The sequence below is a fragment of the Chlorocebus sabaeus genome, chromosome 20, assembly GCF_047675955.1.
Source record: "Chlorocebus sabaeus isolate Y175 chromosome 20, mChlSab1.0.hap1, whole genome shotgun sequence".
NCBI lineage: Eukaryota > Metazoa > Chordata > Mammalia > Primates > Cercopithecidae > Chlorocebus > Chlorocebus sabaeus.
The window spans coordinates 135,888,406-135,906,231 of NC_132923.1; the positions used below are offsets into that span (position 1 = coordinate 135,888,406).

Here is a 17,826-nt window from a genome sequence, read left to right on the forward strand (position 1 = left end):
TATATGACATATTGTAATTTTTAATTTTTTAATGTTTTTTAGTTTTAATAAATAAACTTTATTTTTTAGAGAAGTGCAGGTTCACAGCTAAACAGAGCAGAGAGTACAGACTTCCCCTGTGTCCCCTTCCCCACACACAGCCTCCCCACGACAGCTTCCTGCCTCACACAGCGCACCTGTGACAACCAGGACCTACCTGGACCCTTCATTATCGCTCAAAGCTTACAGAGCACATTCACGTTTACTCTTCACATTGTACGTTCTGAATCTTGACAAAAGTATAACGGCAATGGGATATTACTCACTGCTAACAGGAGATGATTTATCAAGCCACCAAAAAATACAATGAGGAAACTTAAATTCGTATTGCTAGGAGAAGAAGCCAATCCGAAAAGGCTACATACTGTTCGATTCCAATTATATGACATTCTGGAAACGGTGAAACTATGGGAACAGTAGAAAGATCAGCGGTTGCCATGAACCAAGGGGAAGGAAGAGATGGATACACAGAGCACCAAGAATCTTTACAGCAGTAAAACCATTCTGTGTGATACTATTATGGTAGATATATACATTTGTAAAAATATATTTTAACTTTTAAAGTATATTTTTGTTTTAAAAACTACAGATAACCTGGGTGTGGTGGCTCATGCCTGTAATCTCAGCACTTTGGGAGGCCAAGGTGGGAGGATTGCTTGAGCCCTGGAGTTTAAGACCAGCCTGGGCAACAGTGAAACCCCATCTCTACAAATAAAAACTAGCCAGGTGCAGTATTGCATGCCTGTAGTCCCAGCTACTCAGGAGGCTGTGATGGGAGGATCACTTGGCCCCAGGAATTCGAGGCTGCAGTGAGCTATGATCATGCCACTGCACTCTAGCCTTGGTGACAGAGTGAGACCTCATCTCAAAACGTAAAACAACAAAAAACCTACAAGCACACCTCAGAAGTATTGTGGACTTGGTTCCAGACCACGGCAAGAAGACAAATGTTGCAATGAAGTTAGTCATACAATTTTTTTGGTTTTCCAGTGCATATAAAGGTCATGTTTAAATTATACTGTAGTCTAATGAGTATGTTAATAGCCTTATGTCTAAAAACTGTATGTGCATACCTTAATTAAAAACACTTTATTGCTAAAAAAAAATACTAACAAATGTCTGAGCCTTGAACATAATCTTTTTCTTGGCGGGGATATTGCCTCTGTATTGATGGCTGCTGACCGCTCAGGGTAGGGGCTGCTGAAGGTTGGGTGCCTGTGGCAATTTCTTAAAATAAGACAATGAGGTTTGTTGCATTGATACCCTGTTCCTTTCACAAAGGTTTGCCTGTAGCATGTGATGCTGTTTGATCGCATTTCATCCACAGTAGAACTTCCTTCAAAACTGGAGTCAGCCCTCAGACCCTGCAGCTGCTTTATCAACCAGGTTTATGGAATATCCTAAATCCTTCACTGTCATTTCAGCAATGTTCATAGCATCTCCACCTGGAGCAGATTATATCTCTAGAAAATACTTTCTTTCCTTATCCATAAGAAGCAACTCCCCATTTGTTCAAGTATCATCATGAGTTTACAGCAATTTCATGTCATCATAAGGCTGTAATTCTAGTTGACTTGCGATTTTTACCGCATCTGCAGGAACTTCCTCCACTGACATCCTGAGCCCTCAAAGTCATCCATGAGGGCTGGAATCAACTTCTTCCAAACTCCTGTTAATGTTGATGTTTCAACCTCCTCCCAACAACCACAAATGTCCTTAATGGCATTTAAGGATTACTATTAAGGACATTTGTGATTCACGGGAGGAGGTTGAAATATCATTAAAGGATTAATGGTGAATCCTTTCCAAAAGGTTCTTCAAATCAGTTTATCCAGATTCATCAAAGAAATCACTATGACACTATACCTTTACAAAATGCATTTATTATTTAATAATAAGACTTGAAAGTCAAAACCACTCCTGGATTCACAGGCTAAAGTATAGATATTGTATTAGCAGCCATGAAAATAAAATTAATTTCCAAGTACATCAACATCTAAGCTTCTAGGTAGCTAGGTGAATTGTCAATAAGCAGCAATCTTTTTCCTTTTTTCTCTTCTTTCCTTCTTTTTTTATTTTTATTTTTGTTAGTTTCACTCTTGTCGCCCAGGCTGGAGTGCAGTGGTGCAATCTCAGCTCACTGCAAGCTCCGCCTCCCGGGTTCATGCCACTCTCCTGCCTCAGCCTCCCGAGTAGCTGGGACTACAGGCGCCCGCCACCACGCCTGGCTATTTTTTTAAATTTTATTTTTAGTAGAGACGGGGTTTTACCGTGTTAGCCAGGATGGTCTCGATCTCCTGACCTCGTGATCCTCTCGCCCCGGCCTCCCAAAGTGCTGGGATTACAGGCGTGAGCCACCGCGCCCGGCCCATCCTTCCAAGTTTTGAAGCCAAGCATTGATTTCACTCTAGCCATGAAAATTCTACATCGTCACTAAGCTTAATCATTTCTAGTTCTGGACTTAAACTGAGAGACGTGCAATTCTTCCTTTCATTTGAACTCTATGAAGCCACTGTGGTAATTGACACCCCAGCGGGTGTCACCCTCCTCCCTCCTCTATCACCTTCACCTACACCGGGGCGTGGGGAAGGGGGCTTCCCACACCCCACATGCCCTGCGCGCCGGAGGCTCTCCCACAGGGGGCTTTCGGGAGCGAGGGAACAGGGACCGTCGACCCGCTACACCGGCACGCGGAAATTGGGATTTTGCCTACGCCACCCTGGCTTCTCCGGAAGGGGCGCTCTCCCACCCTCAGACCCCCCGGGGGTGGCCTCCGCGCCCGAGCCAATGGCGGGGGGACCAGGACCCGCAGCACCACAGCCTGCCGGGCCCTTGCTCGGTGGGACAGCCTGGGCCCGCCGGAGCTGAGCCGCAGGGCCAGGGTGTGCTCGCGCCGCCCACGTCCCAGGGGAGTCCGTGGTGGGGCTGGGGCCAGGGGCCCCAGGTCGCCGGGGCGGCGTGGGAGCCCCAAATCGGGGCAGCTCCACCTCCGGGGCCCGCGCCCCGGGAGGCCTCCGCGGGGCAGGAGCAGATGCAAGCCGTCCGGGCGCCCTCCCCGCCGCTCCAGGAGCCTGGGCGCTCGTCTGCACTCCCCTCCAGCCTGCTGGATGAGCTCCTGGAGACCCCCGAGTTTCTGCAGCAGGCGCAACCTCTGCTAGAAACGGAGGCCCCGACGGAGCTGCAGGACGTGGGAGAGCCCGCTTGGCTGGAACCGCTACTCCTCAGCGAGGAGGAATACCGGGCTCTGCTGGAGGAGCTTTAGGACGCGGGGTTGGGACGGGATCGGGGGCGGGGCGGTGGCCTCCCTTTGGCGGTGGGCACCGGGCTCGGTGTGGAGAGGCCTGTTTTCCCTCCGGGCTGAGCAGCCTGGCATTCCTGCCTTCCGGGTCTGGGCGCGGCGGCGGCGGCGGCGGCGGCGGCCGGAGACTCCACACCGAGGAGAACTGAGCATCCCGGGGATTCCAGAGCCGGCCCAGGTTCCAGGAGGGGGGACCGTCTACTGCGCATGCGCGGGTGTGCGGGCAGCGGCCTAGGCTCTGGGAGCGGCCCCGGCAGAGCTCTCATGCTTTTCCACCACCCGACCCCCGCCCGATGCCCCACCCCACTCCCCAACGCGGCGCGCACACACACACCCACACACACGCACCCCCCGACACACCCACACAACCACACCCCCACACACCCAAACACACCACCCCCACCCCCACCCCCACCACGACCGCCAGCAGCACCACCGTGTTCTGCACTGGGCTGCTGGTTGGAGACCTCCATGCCCCGAAACACCGGGCCCGGGCAGCGTCCGGGCCTGCTCTCCCTCCGGCGGCTCGCCTCCTCTGTGCCTCCGCTCCACCGTCACTCGCCCACCCGTGCCCCTGCCGCCTTCCCCGCCGTCGGCATGGAGCACCTGGCGGCTACATGCACCCCCCAGATCCCACACAAACCCGGGATGCTGACCGCTCCAGGCGGGGGGAAGGCAGGCAGAGATGGAGAGATGAGAGCCAGACCTCGGGGGATGGACGCAGGAGGGACGTTGGAAGGGAGGGAGGGAGGGAGGGAGGGACGGAGGGACGGAGAGAGGGAGGGAGTGGGGAACGGAGGGAAAGACGGAGCGACGGAGGGACGGGGGGGGGGGCGGGCGGGAGGGAGCAAGGGTCAGAGGGACTCCGGCAGGGAGGAAAAGCGGTCTCCGGCCTCCAGCAGCAACAGGGCCGCCCCTCCCCCACGCCCCCGCGCGCCGGGGGAAAAAAGGCGAGCGCCCAGCGCGGGCAGAGGGCGGGGCCCACGGCCGCCGCGTGGGCCGGCGGGGCACTCATTCCCCGAGGAACGGGCCATGTCCGCCAAGGCGAAAGACCCAGACTCGGGTGGCCGTCCGGTTTTCACCCGCATGGTTTGCCGACCTCCCATCCCCAGGCTGAGCCCTGCAATGCAGCGCGAGGCGGGCAGCCCCGTCCACACAGGAGTCACACTCAGGACGACTGAGGCACGAATCGGGATTCCACGTTGCTTTGCCGTCTGCCGGGGGGGGGGGGGTCGGGTGCTCACGTCTCTGAAGCCCCCGGAAGCCTGACCGTGCTGACTGTTTGATTCCCGAGCTCTGCGGAGACCCAGAATCTTCCAGGGAGGCGTGGAACGCCAGCACCGTGCCTTCGCTCTACTCGCCTGTTTCCAGGGCGGGCCACGGTGGAGACTCCCCCTACGTTGCGTTGCGTGATGCAGGCATCCGTGGTCAGGCCGCGACGCCGGGGATGCAGTCTTTCTCCGGGGTGTCGCTCCGCCCTTCCGCGTGGAAGTGAACGCGACCCACACACCTGCGTGTGTGAGCCTGTGATGACAACGGCGACAACCACGGGCACGGCCTCCTTCCCGGGGAGAGGGCCCGGAAAACTCAAGACTCTCACGGAGGTCCAGTTCCACACTCCACTCCACCCTTCCGGGCTGGCTTCTCCCTGCTGAAGACGCCCGCGGAGCCCCGAGAGCGGCTTCCAGTCCCCGCAGAATCCCTGGAGAGGCCCAGAGAGCCAGCCCCTGAAGCCCGCCCCCCGCCCCCTCCCCCCTCCCCCCACCCCACTCCCCACCCCACTCCCCACCTCCCGGGCTTCTCCGGCCCCACCCACACCCAGGCCACAGTGACCTGGGCCCTGTGGGTCCCGGCTTCCGAGGGCGAGGGCGGGCTGGCCCTGGGCTCCTCCTGCATTCCTGAAGGGGTGGAGCCTGTGGGCCTTTATAAGGGCCGCTGGCCGGCTGGGCCGGCCTCCTGGCTGGACCTGCTCGCCCTGCACAGGCCGACTGAGGGGCACGGGAGCCCGCCGGCCTCTCTCTGCCCGTGTCTGTCCGCGGAATTCCGGCCAGGTCTCCCCGCGATGGCTCTCCCGACACCTGGAGACGGCGCCCTCCCGGCGGAGGCCCGAGGACGAGGACGGCGAAGGAGACTCGTTTGGACCCCGAGCCAGAGGGAGGCCCTGCGAGCCTGCTTTGAGCGGAACCCGTACCCGGGCATCGCCACCAGGGAAGAGCTGGCCCGGGCCATCGGCATTCCGGAGCCCAGGGTCCAGATTTGGTTTCAGAACGAGAGATCACGCCAGCTGAGGCAGCACCGGCGGGAATCTCGGCCCTGGCCCGGGAAACGCGGCCCGCAAGAAGGCAGGCGAAAGCGGACCGCCGTCACCCGGTCCCAGACCGCCCTGCTCCTGCGAGCCTTCCAGCAGGATCGCTTTCCGGGCATCGCCACCCGGGAAGAACTGGCCAGAGAGACGGGCCTCCCGGAGTCCCGGATTCAGATTTGGTTTCAGAACCGGAGGGCCAGGCACCCAGGCCAGGGTGGCGGGGCACCGGCGCACGCAGGCGGCCTGTGCGACGCGGCCCCCGGCGGGTGTCTCCCCGCCCCCTCGCCGTTGGCCTTCGCCCACACCGGGGCGTGGGGAACGGGGCTTCCCGCGCCCCACGTGCCCTGCGCGCCCTGGACTCTCCCACCGGGGGCTTTCGCGAGCCAGGGAGCAGGGGCCGTCGCCCCGCTGCAGCCCGGCCAGGCCGCGCAGGCAGCGGGGATCCCCCATCCAGCCCCGGCAGGCGGGGATTGGGAACTTTCCTACGCTGCCCTGGCGACTCCGGAAGGGGCGCTCTCCCACCCTCAGACCCCCCGGGGGTGGCCTCCGCGCCCGAGCCAATGGCGGGGGGACCAGGACCCGCAGCACCACAGCCTGCCGGGCCCTTGCTCGGTGGGACAGCCCGGGCCCGCCGGAGCTGAGCCGCAGGGCCAGGGTGTGCTCGCGCCGCCCACGTCCCAGGGGAGTCCGTGGTGGGGCTGGGGCCAGGGGCCCCAGGTCGCCGGGGCGGCGTGGGAGCCCCAAATCGGGGCAGCTCCACCTCCGGGGCCCGCGCCCCGGGAGGCCTCCGCGGGGCAGGAGCAGATGCAAGCCGTCCGGGCGCCCTCCCCGCCGCTCCAGGAGCCTGGGCGCTCGTCTGCACTCCCCTCCAGCCTGCTGGATGAGCTCCTGGAGACCCCCGAGTTTCTGCAGCAGGCGCAACCTCTGCTAGAAACGGAGGCCCCGACGGAGCTGCAGGACGTGGGAGAGCCCGCTTGGCTGGAACCGCTACTCCTCAGCGAGGAGGAATACCGGGCTCTGCTGGAGGAGCTTTAGGACGCGGGGTTGGGACGGGATCGGGGGCGGGGCGGTGGCCTCCCTTTGGCGGTGGGCACCGGGCTCGGTGTGGAGAGGCCTGTTTTCCCTCCGGGCTGAGCAGCCTGGCATTCCTGCCTTCCGGGTCTGGGCGCGGCGGCGGCGGCGGCGGCGGCGGCGGCCGGAGACTCCACACCGAGGAGAACTGAGCATCCCGGGGATTCCAGAGCCGGCCCAGGTTCCAGGAGGGGGGACCGTCTACTGCGCATGCGCGGGTGTGCGGGCAGCGGCCTAGGCTCTGGGAGCGGCCCCGGCAGAGCTCTCATGCTTTTCCACCACCCGACCCCCGCCCGATGCCCCACCCCACTCCCCAACGCGGCGCGCACACACACACCCACACACACGCACCCCCCGACACACCCACACAACCACACCCCCACACACCCAAACACACCACCCCCACCCCCACCCCCACCACGACCGCCAGCAGCACCACCGTGTTCTGCACTGGGCTGCTGGTTGGAGACCTCCATGCCCCGAAACACCGGGCCCGGGCAGCGTCCGGGCCTGCTCTCCCTCCGGCGGCTCGCCTCCTCTGTGCCTCCGCTCCACCGTCACTCGCCCACCCGTGCCCCTGCCGCCTTCCCCGCCGTCGGCATGGAGCACCTGGCGGCTACATGCACCCCCCAGATCCCACACAAACCCGGGATGCTGACCGCTCCAGGCGGGGGGAAGGCAGGCAGAGATGGAGAGATGAGAGCCAGACCTCGGGGGATGGACGCAGGAGGGACGTTGGAAGGGAGGGAGGGAGGGAGGGAGGGAGGGACGGAGGGACGGAGAGAGGGAGGGAGTGGGGAACGGAGGGAAAGACGGAGCGACGGAGGGACGGGGGGGGGGGCGGGCGGGAGGGAGCAAGGGTCAGAGGGACTCCGGCAGGGAGGAAAAGCGGTCTCCGGCCTCCAGCAGCAACAGGGCCGCCCCTCCCCCACGCCCCCGCGCGCCGGGGGAAAAAAGGCGAGCGCCCAGCGCGGGCAGAGGGCGGGGCCCACGGCCGCCGCGTGGGCCGGCGGGGCACTCATTCCCCGAGGAACGGGCCATGTCCGCCAAGGCGAAAGACCCAGACTCGGGTGGCCGTCCGGTTTTCACCCGCATGGTTTGCCGACCTCCCATCCCCAGGCTGAGCCCTGCAATGCAGCGCGAGGCGGGCAGCCCCGTCCACACAGGAGTCACACTCAGGACGACTGAGGCACGAATCGGGATTCCACGTTGCTTTGCCGTCTGCCGGGGGGGGGGGGGTCGGGTGCTCACGTCTCTGAAGCCCCCGGAAGCCTGACCGTGCTGACTGTTTGATTCCCGAGCTCTGCGGAGACCCAGAATCTTCCAGGGAGGCGTGGAACGCCAGCACCGTGCCTTCGCTCTACTCGCCTGTTTCCAGGGCGGGCCACGGTGGAGACTCCCCCTACGTTGCGTTGCGTGATGCAGGCATCCGTGGTCAGGCCGCGACGCCGGGGATGCAGTCTTTCTCCGGGGTGTCGCTCCGCCCTTCCGCGTGGAAGTGAACGCGACCCACACACCTGCGTGTGTGAGCCTGTGATGACAACGGCGACAACCACGGGCACGGCCTCCTTCCCGGGGAGAGGGCCCGGAAAACTCAAGACTCTCACGGAGGTCCAGTTCCACACTCCACTCCACCCTTCCGGGCTGGCTTCTCCCTGCTGAAGACGCCCGCGGAGCCCCGAGAGCGGCTTCCAGTCCCCGCAGAATCCCTGGAGAGGCCCAGAGAGCCAGCCCCTGAAGCCCGCCCCCCGCCCCCTCCCCCCTCCCCCCACCCCACTCCCCACCCCACTCCCCACCTCCCGGGCTTCTCCGGCCCCACCCACACCCAGGCCACAGTGACCTGGGCCCTGTGGGTCCCGGCTTCCGAGGGCGAGGGCGGGCTGGCCCTGGGCTCCTCCTGCATTCCTGAAGGGGTGGAGCCTGTGGGCCTTTATAAGGGCCGCTGGCCGGCTGGGCCGGCCTCCTGGCTGGACCTGCTCGCCCTGCACAGGCCGACTGAGGGGCACGGGAGCCCGCCGGCCTCTCTCTGCCCGTGTCTGTCCGCGGAATTCCGGCCAGGTCTCCCCGCGATGGCTCTCCCGACACCTGGAGACGGCGCCCTCCCGGCGGAGGCCCGAGGACGAGGACGGCGAAGGAGACTCGTTTGGACCCCGAGCCAGAGGGAGGCCCTGCGAGCCTGCTTTGAGCGGAACCCGTACCCGGGCATCGCCACCAGGGAAGAGCTGGCCCGGGCCATCGGCATTCCGGAGCCCAGGGTCCAGATTTGGTTTCAGAACGAGAGATCACGCCAGCTGAGGCAGCACCGGCGGGAATCTCGGCCCTGGCCCGGGAAACGCGGCCCGCAAGAAGGCAGGCGAAAGCGGACCGCCGTCACCCGGTCCCAGACCGCCCTGCTCCTGCGAGCCTTCCAGCAGGATCGCTTTCCGGGCATCGCCACCCGGGAAGAACTGGCCAGAGAGACGGGCCTCCCGGAGTCCCGGATTCAGATTTGGTTTCAGAACCGGAGGGCCAGGCACCCAGGCCAGGGTGGCGGGGCACCGGCGCACGCAGGCGGCCTGTGCGACGCGGCCCCCGGCGGGTGTCTCCCCGCCCCCTCGCCGTTGGCCTTCGCCCACACCGGGGCGTGGGGAACGGGGCTTCCCGCGCCCCACGTGCCCTGCGCGCCCTGGACTCTCCCACCGGGGGCTTTCGCGAGCCAGGGAGCAGGGGCCGTCGCCCCGCTGCAGCCCGGCCAGGCCGCGCAGGCAGCGGGGATCCCCCATCCAGCCCCGGCAGGCGGGGATTGGGAACTTTCCTACGCTGCCCTGGCGACTCCGGAAGGGGCGCTCTCCCACCCTCAGACCCCCCGGGGGTGGCCTCCGCGCCCGAGCCAATGGCGGGGGGACCAGGACCCGCAGCACCACAGCCTGCCGGGCCCTTGCTCGGTGGGACAGCCCGGGCCCGCCGGAGCTGAGCCGCAGGGCCAGGGTGTGCTCGCGCCGCCCACGTCCCAGGGGAGTCCGTGGTGGGGCTGGGGCCAGGGGCCCCAGGTCGCCGGGGCGGCGTGGGAGCCCCAAATCGGGGCAGCTCCACCTCCGGGGCCCGCGCCCCGGGAGGCCTCCGCGGGGCAGGAGCAGATGCAAGCCGTCCGGGCGCCCTCCCCGCCGCTCCAGGAGCCTGGGCGCTCGTCTGCACTCCCCTCCAGCCTGCTGGATGAGCTCCTGGAGACCCCCGAGTTTCTGCAGCAGGCGCAACCTCTGCTAGAAACGGAGGCCCCGACGGAGCTGCAGGACGTGGGAGAGCCCGCTTGGCTGGAACCGCTACTCCTCAGCGAGGAGGAATACCGGGCTCTGCTGGAGGAGCTTTAGGACGCGGGGTTGGGACGGGATCGGGGGCGGGGCGGTGGCCTCCCTTTGGCGGTGGGCACCGGGCTCGGTGTGGAGAGGCCTGTTTTCCCTCCGGGCTGAGCAGCCTGGCATTCCTGCCTTCCGGGTCTGGGCGCGGCGGCGGCGGCGGCGGCGGCGGCGGCCGGAGACTCCACACCGAGGAGAACTGAGCATCCCGGGGATTCCAGAGCCGGCCCAGGTTCCAGGAGGGGGGACCGTCTACTGCGCATGCGCGGGTGTGCGGGCAGCGGCCTAGGCTCTGGGAGCGGCCCCGGCAGAGCTCTCATGCTTTTCCACCACCCGACCCCCGCCCGATGCCCCACCCCACTCCCCAACGCGGCGCGCACACACACACCCACACACACGCACCCCCCGACACACCCACACAACCACACCCCCACACACCCAAACACACCACCCCCACCCCCACCCCCACCACGACCGCCAGCAGCACCACCGTGTTCTGCACTGGGCTGCTGGTTGGAGACCTCCATGCCCCGAAACACCGGGCCCGGGCAGCGTCCGGGCCTGCTCTCCCTCCGGCGGCTCGCCTCCTCTGTGCCTCCGCTCCACCGTCACTCGCCCACCCGTGCCCCTGCCGCCTTCCCCGCCGTCGGCATGGAGCACCTGGCGGCTACATGCACCCCCCAGATCCCACACAAACCCGGGATGCTGACCGCTCCAGGCGGGGGGAAGGCAGGCAGAGATGGAGAGATGAGAGCCAGACCTCGGGGGATGGACGCAGGAGGGACGTTGGAAGGGAGGGAGGGAGGGAGGGAGGGAGGGAGGGACGGAGGGACGGAGAGAGGGAGGGAGTGGGGAACGGAGGGAAAGACGGAGCGACGGAGGGACGGGGGGGGGGGCGGGCGGGAGGGAGCAAGGGTCAGAGGGACTCCGGCAGGGAGGAAAAGCGGTCTCCGGCCTCCAGCAGCAACAGGGCCGCCCCTCCCCCACGCCCCCGCGCGCCGGGGGAAAAAAGGCGAGCGCCCAGCGCGGGCAGAGGGCGGGGCCCACGGCCGCCGCGTGGGCCGGCGGGGCACTCATTCCCCGAGGAACGGGCCATGTCCGCCAAGGCGAAAGACCCAGACTCGGGTGGCCGTCCGGTTTTCACCCGCATGGTTTGCCGACCTCCCATCCCCAGGCTGAGCCCTGCAATGCAGCGCGAGGCGGGCAGCCCCGTCCACACAGGAGTCACACTCAGGACGACTGAGGCACGAATCGGGATTCCACGTTGCTTTGCCGTCTGCCGGGGGGGGGGGGGTCGGGTGCTCACGTCTCTGAAGCCCCCGGAAGCCTGACCGTGCTGACTGTTTGATTCCCGAGCTCTGCGGAGACCCAGAATCTTCCAGGGAGGCGTGGAACGCCAGCACCGTGCCTTCGCTCTACTCGCCTGTTTCCAGGGCGGGCCACGGTGGAGACTCCCCCTACGTTGCGTTGCGTGATGCAGGCATCCGTGGTCAGGCCGCGACGCCGGGGATGCAGTCTTTCTCCGGGGTGTCGCTCCGCCCTTCCGCGTGGAAGTGAACGCGACCCACACACCTGCGTGTGTGAGCCTGTGATGACAACGGCGACAACCACGGGCACGGCCTCCTTCCCGGGGAGAGGGCCCGGAAAACTCAAGACTCTCACGGAGGTCCAGTTCCACACTCCACTCCACCCTTCCGGGCTGGCTTCTCCCTGCTGAAGACGCCCGCGGAGCCCCGAGAGCGGCTTCCAGTCCCCGCAGAATCCCTGGAGAGGCCCAGAGAGCCAGCCCCTGAAGCCCGCCCCCCGCCCCCTCCCCCCTCCCCCCACCCCACTCCCCACCCCACTCCCCACCTCCCGGGCTTCTCCGGCCCCACCCACACCCAGGCCACAGTGACCTGGGCCCTGTGGGTCCCGGCTTCCGAGGGCGAGGGCGGGCTGGCCCTGGGCTCCTCCTGCATTCCTGAAGGGGTGGAGCCTGTGGGCCTTTATAAGGGCCGCTGGCCGGCTGGGCCGGCCTCCTGGCTGGACCTGCTCGCCCTGCACAGGCCGACTGAGGGGCACGGGAGCCCGCCGGCCTCTCTCTGCCCGTGTCTGTCCGCGGAATTCCGGCCAGGTCTCCCCGCGATGGCTCTCCCGACACCTGGAGACGGCGCCCTCCCGGCGGAGGCCCGAGGACGAGGACGGCGAAGGAGACTCGTTTGGACCCCGAGCCAGAGGGAGGCCCTGCGAGCCTGCTTTGAGCGGAACCCGTACCCGGGCATCGCCACCAGGGAAGAGCTGGCCCGGGCCATCGGCATTCCGGAGCCCAGGGTCCAGATTTGGTTTCAGAACGAGAGATCACGCCAGCTGAGGCAGCACCGGCGGGAATCTCGGCCCTGGCCCGGGAAACGCGGCCCGCAAGAAGGCAGGCGAAAGCGGACCGCCGTCACCCGGTCCCAGACCGCCCTGCTCCTGCGAGCCTTCCAGCAGGATCGCTTTCCGGGCATCGCCACCCGGGAAGAACTGGCCAGAGAGACGGGCCTCCCGGAGTCCCGGATTCAGATTTGGTTTCAGAACCGGAGGGCCAGGCACCCAGGCCAGGGTGGCGGGGCACCGGCGCACGCAGGCGGCCTGTGCGACGCGGCCCCCGGCGGGTGTCTCCCCGCCCCCTCGCCGTTGGCCTTCGCCCACACCGGGGCGTGGGGAACGGGGCTTCCCGCGCCCCACGTGCCCTGCGCGCCCTGGACTCTCCCACCGGGGGCTTTCGCGAGCCAGGGAGCAGGGGCCGTCGCCCCGCTGCAGCCCGGCCAGGCCGCGCAGGCAGCGGGGATCCCCCATCCAGCCCCGGCAGGCGGGGATTGGGAACTTTCCTACGCTGCCCTGGCGACTCCGGAAGGGGCGCTCTCCCACCCTCAGACCCCCCGGGGGTGGCCTCCGCGCCCGAGCCAATGGCGGGGGGACCAGGACCCGCAGCACCACAGCCTGCCGGGCCCTTGCTCGGTGGGACAGCCCGGGCCCGCCGGAGCTGAGCCGCAGGGCCAGGGTGTGCTCGCGCCGCCCACGTCCCAGGGGAGTCCGTGGTGGGGCTGGGGCCAGGGGCCCCAGGTCGCCGGGGCGGCGTGGGAGCCCCAAATCGGGGCAGCTCCACCTCCGGGGCCCGCGCCCCGGGAGGCCTCCGCGGGGCAGGAGCAGATGCAAGCCGTCCGGGCGCCCTCCCCGCCGCTCCAGGAGCCTGGGCGCTCGTCTGCACTCCCCTCCAGCCTGCTGGATGAGCTCCTGGAGACCCCCGAGTTTCTGCAGCAGGCGCAACCTCTGCTAGAAACGGAGGCCCCGACGGAGCTGCAGGACGTGGGAGAGCCCGCTTGGCTGGAACCGCTACTCCTCAGCGAGGAGGAATACCGGGCTCTGCTGGAGGAGCTTTAGGACGCGGGGTTGGGACGGGATCGGGGGCGGGGCGGTGGCCTCCCTTTGGCGGTGGGCACCGGGCTCGGTGTGGAGAGGCCTGTTTTCCCTCCGGGCTGAGCAGCCTGGCATTCCTGCCTTCCGGGTCTGGGCGCGGCGGCGGCGGCGGCGGCGGCGGCGGCCGGAGACTCCACACCGAGGAGAACTGAGCATCCCGGGGATTCCAGAGCCGGCCCAGGTTCCAGGAGGGGGGACCGTCTACTGCGCATGCGCGGGTGTGCGGGCAGCGGCCTAGGCTCTGGGAGCGGCCCCGGCAGAGCTCTCATGCTTTTCCACCACCCGACCCCCGCCCGATGCCCCACCCCACTCCCCAACGCGGCGCGCACACACACACCCACACACACGCACCCCCCGACACACCCACACAACCACACCCCCACACACCCAAACACACCACCCCCACCCCCACCCCCACCACGACCGCCAGCAGCACCACCGTGTTCTGCACTGGGCTGCTGGTTGGAGACCTCCATGCCCCGAAACACCGGGCCCGGGCAGCGTCCGGGCCTGCTCTCCCTCCGGCGGCTCGCCTCCTCTGTGCCTCCGCTCCACCGTCACTCGCCCACCCGTGCCCCTGCCGCCTTCCCCGCCGTCGGCATGGAGCACCTGGCGGCTACATGCACCCCCCAGATCCCACACAAACCCGGGATGCTGACCGCTCCAGGCGGGGGGAAGGCAGGCAGAGATGGAGAGATGAGAGCCAGACCTCGGGGGATGGACGCAGGAGGGACGTTGGAAGGGAGGGAGGGAGGGAGGGAGGGAGGGAGGGACGGAGGGACGGAGAGAGGGAGGGAGTGGGGAACGGAGGGAAAGACGGAGCGACGGAGGGACGGGGGGGGGGGGCGGGCGGGAGGGAGCAAGGGTCAGAGGGACTCCGGCAGGGAGGAAAAGCGGTCTCCGGCCTCCAGCAGCAACAGGGCCGCCCCTCCCCCACGCCCCCGCGCGCCGGGGGAAAAAAGGCGAGCGCCCAGCGCGGGCAGAGGGCGGGGCCCACGGCCGCCGCGTGGGCCGGCGGGGCACTCATTCCCCGAGGAACGGGCCATGTCCGCCAAGGCGAAAGACCCAGACTCGGGTGGCCGTCCGGTTTTCACCCGCATGGTTTGCCGACCTCCCATCCCCAGGCTGAGCCCTGCAATGCAGCGCGAGGCGGGCAGCCCCGTCCACACAGGAGTCACACTCAGGACGACTGAGGCACGAATCGGGATTCCACGTTGCTTTGCCGTCTGCCGGGGGGGGGGGGTCGGGTGCTCACGTCTCTGAAGCCCCCGGAAGCCTGACCGTGCTGACTGTTTGATTCCCGAGCTCTGCGGAGACCCAGAATCTTCCAGGGAGGCGTGGAACGCCAGCACCGTGCCTTCGCTCTACTCGCCTGTTTCCAGGGCGGGCCACGGTGGAGACTCCCCCTACGTTGCGTTGCGTGATGCAGGCATCCGTGGTCAGGCCGCGACGCCGGGGATGCAGTCTTTCTCCGGGGTGTCGCTCCGCCCTTCCGCGTGGAAGTGAACGCGACCCACACACCTGCGTGTGTGAGCCTGTGATGACAACGGCGACAACCACGGGCACGGCCTCCTTCCCGGGGAGAGGGCCCGGAAAACTCAAGACTCTCACGGAGGTCCAGTTCCACACTCCACTCCACCCTTCCGGGCTGGCTTCTCCCTGCTGAAGACGCCCGCGGAGCCCCGAGAGCGGCTTCCAGTCCCCGCAGAATCCCTGGAGAGGCCCAGAGAGCCAGCCCCTGAAGCCCGCCCCCCGCCCCCTCCCCCCTCCCCCCACCCCACTCCCCACCCCACTCCCCACCTCCCGGGCTTCTCCGGCCCCACCCACACCCAGGCCACAGTGACCTGGGCCCTGTGGGTCCCGGCTTCCGAGGGCGAGGGCGGGCTGGCCCTGGGCTCCTCCTGCATTCCTGAAGGGGTGGAGCCTGTGGGCCTTTATAAGGGCCGCTGGCCGGCTGGGCCGGCCTCCTGGCTGGACCTGCTCGCCCTGCACAGGCCGACTGAGGGGCACGGGAGCCCGCCGGCCTCTCTCTGCCCGTGTCTGTCCGCGGAATTCCGGCCAGGTCTCCCCGCGATGGCTCTCCCGACACCTGGAGACGGCGCCCTCCCGGCGGAGGCCCGAGGACGAGGACGGCGAAGGAGACTCGTTTGGACCCCGAGCCAGAGGGAGGCCCTGCGAGCCTGCTTTGAGCGGAACCCGTACCCGGGCATCGCCACCAGGGAAGAGCTGGCCCGGGCCATCGGCATTCCGGAGCCCAGGGTCCAGATTTGGTTTCAGAACGAGAGATCACGCCAGCTGAGGCAGCACCGGCGGGAATCTCGGCCCTGGCCCGGGAAACGCGGCCCGCAAGAAGGCAGGCGAAAGCGGACCGCCGTCACCCGGTCCCAGACCGCCCTGCTCCTGCGAGCCTTCCAGCAGGATCGCTTTCCGGGCATCGCCACCCGGGAAGAACTGGCCAGAGAGACGGGCCTCCCGGAGTCCCGGATTCAGATTTGGTTTCAGAACCGGAGGGCCAGGCACCCAGGCCAGGGTGGCGGGGCACCGGCGCACGCAGGCGGCCTGTGCGACGCGGCCCCCGGCGGGTGTCTCCCCGCCCCCTCGCCGTTGGCCTTCGCCCACACCGGGGCGTGGGGAACGGGGCTTCCCGCGCCCCACGTGCCCTGCGCGCCCTGGACTCTCCCACCGGGGGCTTTCGCGAGCCAGGGAGCAGGGGCCGTCGCCCCGCTGCAGCCCGGCCAGGCCGCGCAGGCAGCGGGGATCCCCCATCCAGCCCCGGCAGGCGGGGATTGGGAACTTTCCTACGCTGCCCTGGCGACTCCGGAAGGGGCGCTCTCCCACCCTCAGACCCCCCGGGGGTGGCCTCCGCGCCCGAGCCAATGGCGGGGGGACCAGGACCCGCAGCACCACAGCCTGCCGGGCCCTTGCTCGGTGGGACAGCCCGGGCCCGCCGGAGCTGAGCCGCAGGGCCAGGGTGTGCTCGCGCCGCCCACGTCCCAGGGGAGTCCGTGGTGGGGCTGGGGCCAGGGGCCCCAGGTCGCCGGGGCGGCGTGGGAGCCCCAAATCGGGGCAGCTCCACCTCCGGGGCCCGCGCCCCGGGAGGCCTCCGCGGGGCAGGAGCAGATGCAAGCCGTCCGGGCGCCCTCCCCGCCGCTCCAGGAGCCTGGGCGCTCGTCTGCACTCCCCTCCAGCCTGCTGGATGAGCTCCTGGAGACCCCCGAGTTTCTGCAGCAGGCGCAACCTCTGCTAGAAACGGAGGCCCCGACGGAGCTGCAGGACGTGGGAGAGCCCGCTTGGCTGGAACCGCTACTCCTCAGCGAGGAGGAATACCGGGCTCTGCTGGAGGAGCTTTAGGACGCGGGGTTGGGACGGGATCGGGGGCGGGGCGGTGGCCTCCCTTTGGCGGTGGGCACCGGGCTCGGTGTGGAGAGGCCTGTTTTCCCTCCGGGCTGAGCAGCCTGGCATTCCTGCCTTCCGGGTCTGGGCGCGGCGGCGGCGGCGGCGGCGGCGGCGGCCGGAGACTCCACACCGAGGAGAACTGAGCATCCCGGGGATTCCAGAGCCGGCCCAGGTTCCAGGAGGGGGGACCGTCTACTGCGCATGCGCGGGTGTGCGGGCAGCGGCCTAGGCTCTGGGAGCGGCCCCGGCAGAGCTCTCATGCTTTTCCACCACCCGACCCCCGCCCGATGCCCCACCCCACTCCCCAACGCGGCGCGCACACACACACCCACACACACGCACCCCCCGACACACCCACACAACCACACCCCCACACACCCAAACACACCACCCCCACCCCCACCCCCACCACGACCGCCAGCAGCACCACCGTGTTCTGCACTGGGCTGCTGGTTGGAGACCTCCATGCCCCGAAACACCGGGCCCGGGCAGCGTCCGGGCCTGCTCTCCCTCCGGCGGCTCGCCTCCTCTGTGCCTCCGCTCCACCGTCACTCGCCCACCCGTGCCCCTGCCGCCTTCCCCGCCGTCGGCATGGAGCACCTGGCGGCTACATGCACCCCCCAGATCCCACACAAACCCGGGATGCTGACTGCTCCAGGCGGGGGGAAGGCAGGCAGAGATGGAGAGATGAGAGCCAGACCTCGGGGGATGGACGCAGGAGGGACGTTGGAAGGGAGGGAGGGAGGGAGGGAGGGAGGGAGGGAGGGACGGATGGACGGAGAGAGGGAGGGAGTGGGGAACGGAGGGAAAGACGGAGCGACGGAGGGACGGGGGGGGGGGCGGGCGGGAGGGAGCAAGGGTCAGAGGGACTCCGGCAGGGAGGAAAAGCGGTCTCCGGCCTCCAGCAGCAACAGGGCCGCCCCTCCCCCACGCCCCCGCGCGCCGGG

The 17,826-nt window shown here is 67.2% G+C and overlaps 4 protein-coding genes across 4 annotated transcripts; all 4 read left to right on the forward strand.

The window, feature by feature from the left end:
* The first annotated feature begins 5,399 nt into the window (after positions 1-5,399).
* Positions 5,400-6,677, forward strand: LOC140709407 (double homeobox protein 4C-like). The gene has a single exon (XM_073008154.1). The coding sequence runs from the start codon at positions 5,400-5,402 to the stop codon at positions 6,675-6,677; it is 1,278 nt and encodes a 425-aa protein (XP_072864255.1).
* Positions 6,678-8,782: 2,105 nt separating this feature from the next.
* LOC140709408 (double homeobox protein 4C-like) lies at positions 8,783-10,060 on the forward strand. Its single transcript, XM_073008155.1, has one exon. It carries the CDS (start codon positions 8,783-8,785, stop codon positions 10,058-10,060), a length of 1,278 nt encoding a protein of 425 aa, XP_072864256.1.
* Positions 10,061-12,169: 2,109 nt separating this feature from the next.
* On the forward strand, positions 12,170-13,447 carry LOC119623049 (double homeobox protein 4C-like). Its single transcript, XM_073008156.1, has one exon. It carries the CDS (start codon positions 12,170-12,172, stop codon positions 13,445-13,447), a length of 1,278 nt encoding a protein of 425 aa, XP_072864257.1.
* Positions 13,448-15,556: 2,109 nt separating this feature from the next.
* Positions 15,557-16,834, forward strand: LOC140709409 (double homeobox protein 4C-like). The gene has a single exon (XM_073008157.1). The coding sequence runs from the start codon at positions 15,557-15,559 to the stop codon at positions 16,832-16,834; it is 1,278 nt and encodes a 425-aa protein (XP_072864258.1).
* Positions 16,835-17,826: the final 992 nt, after the last annotated feature.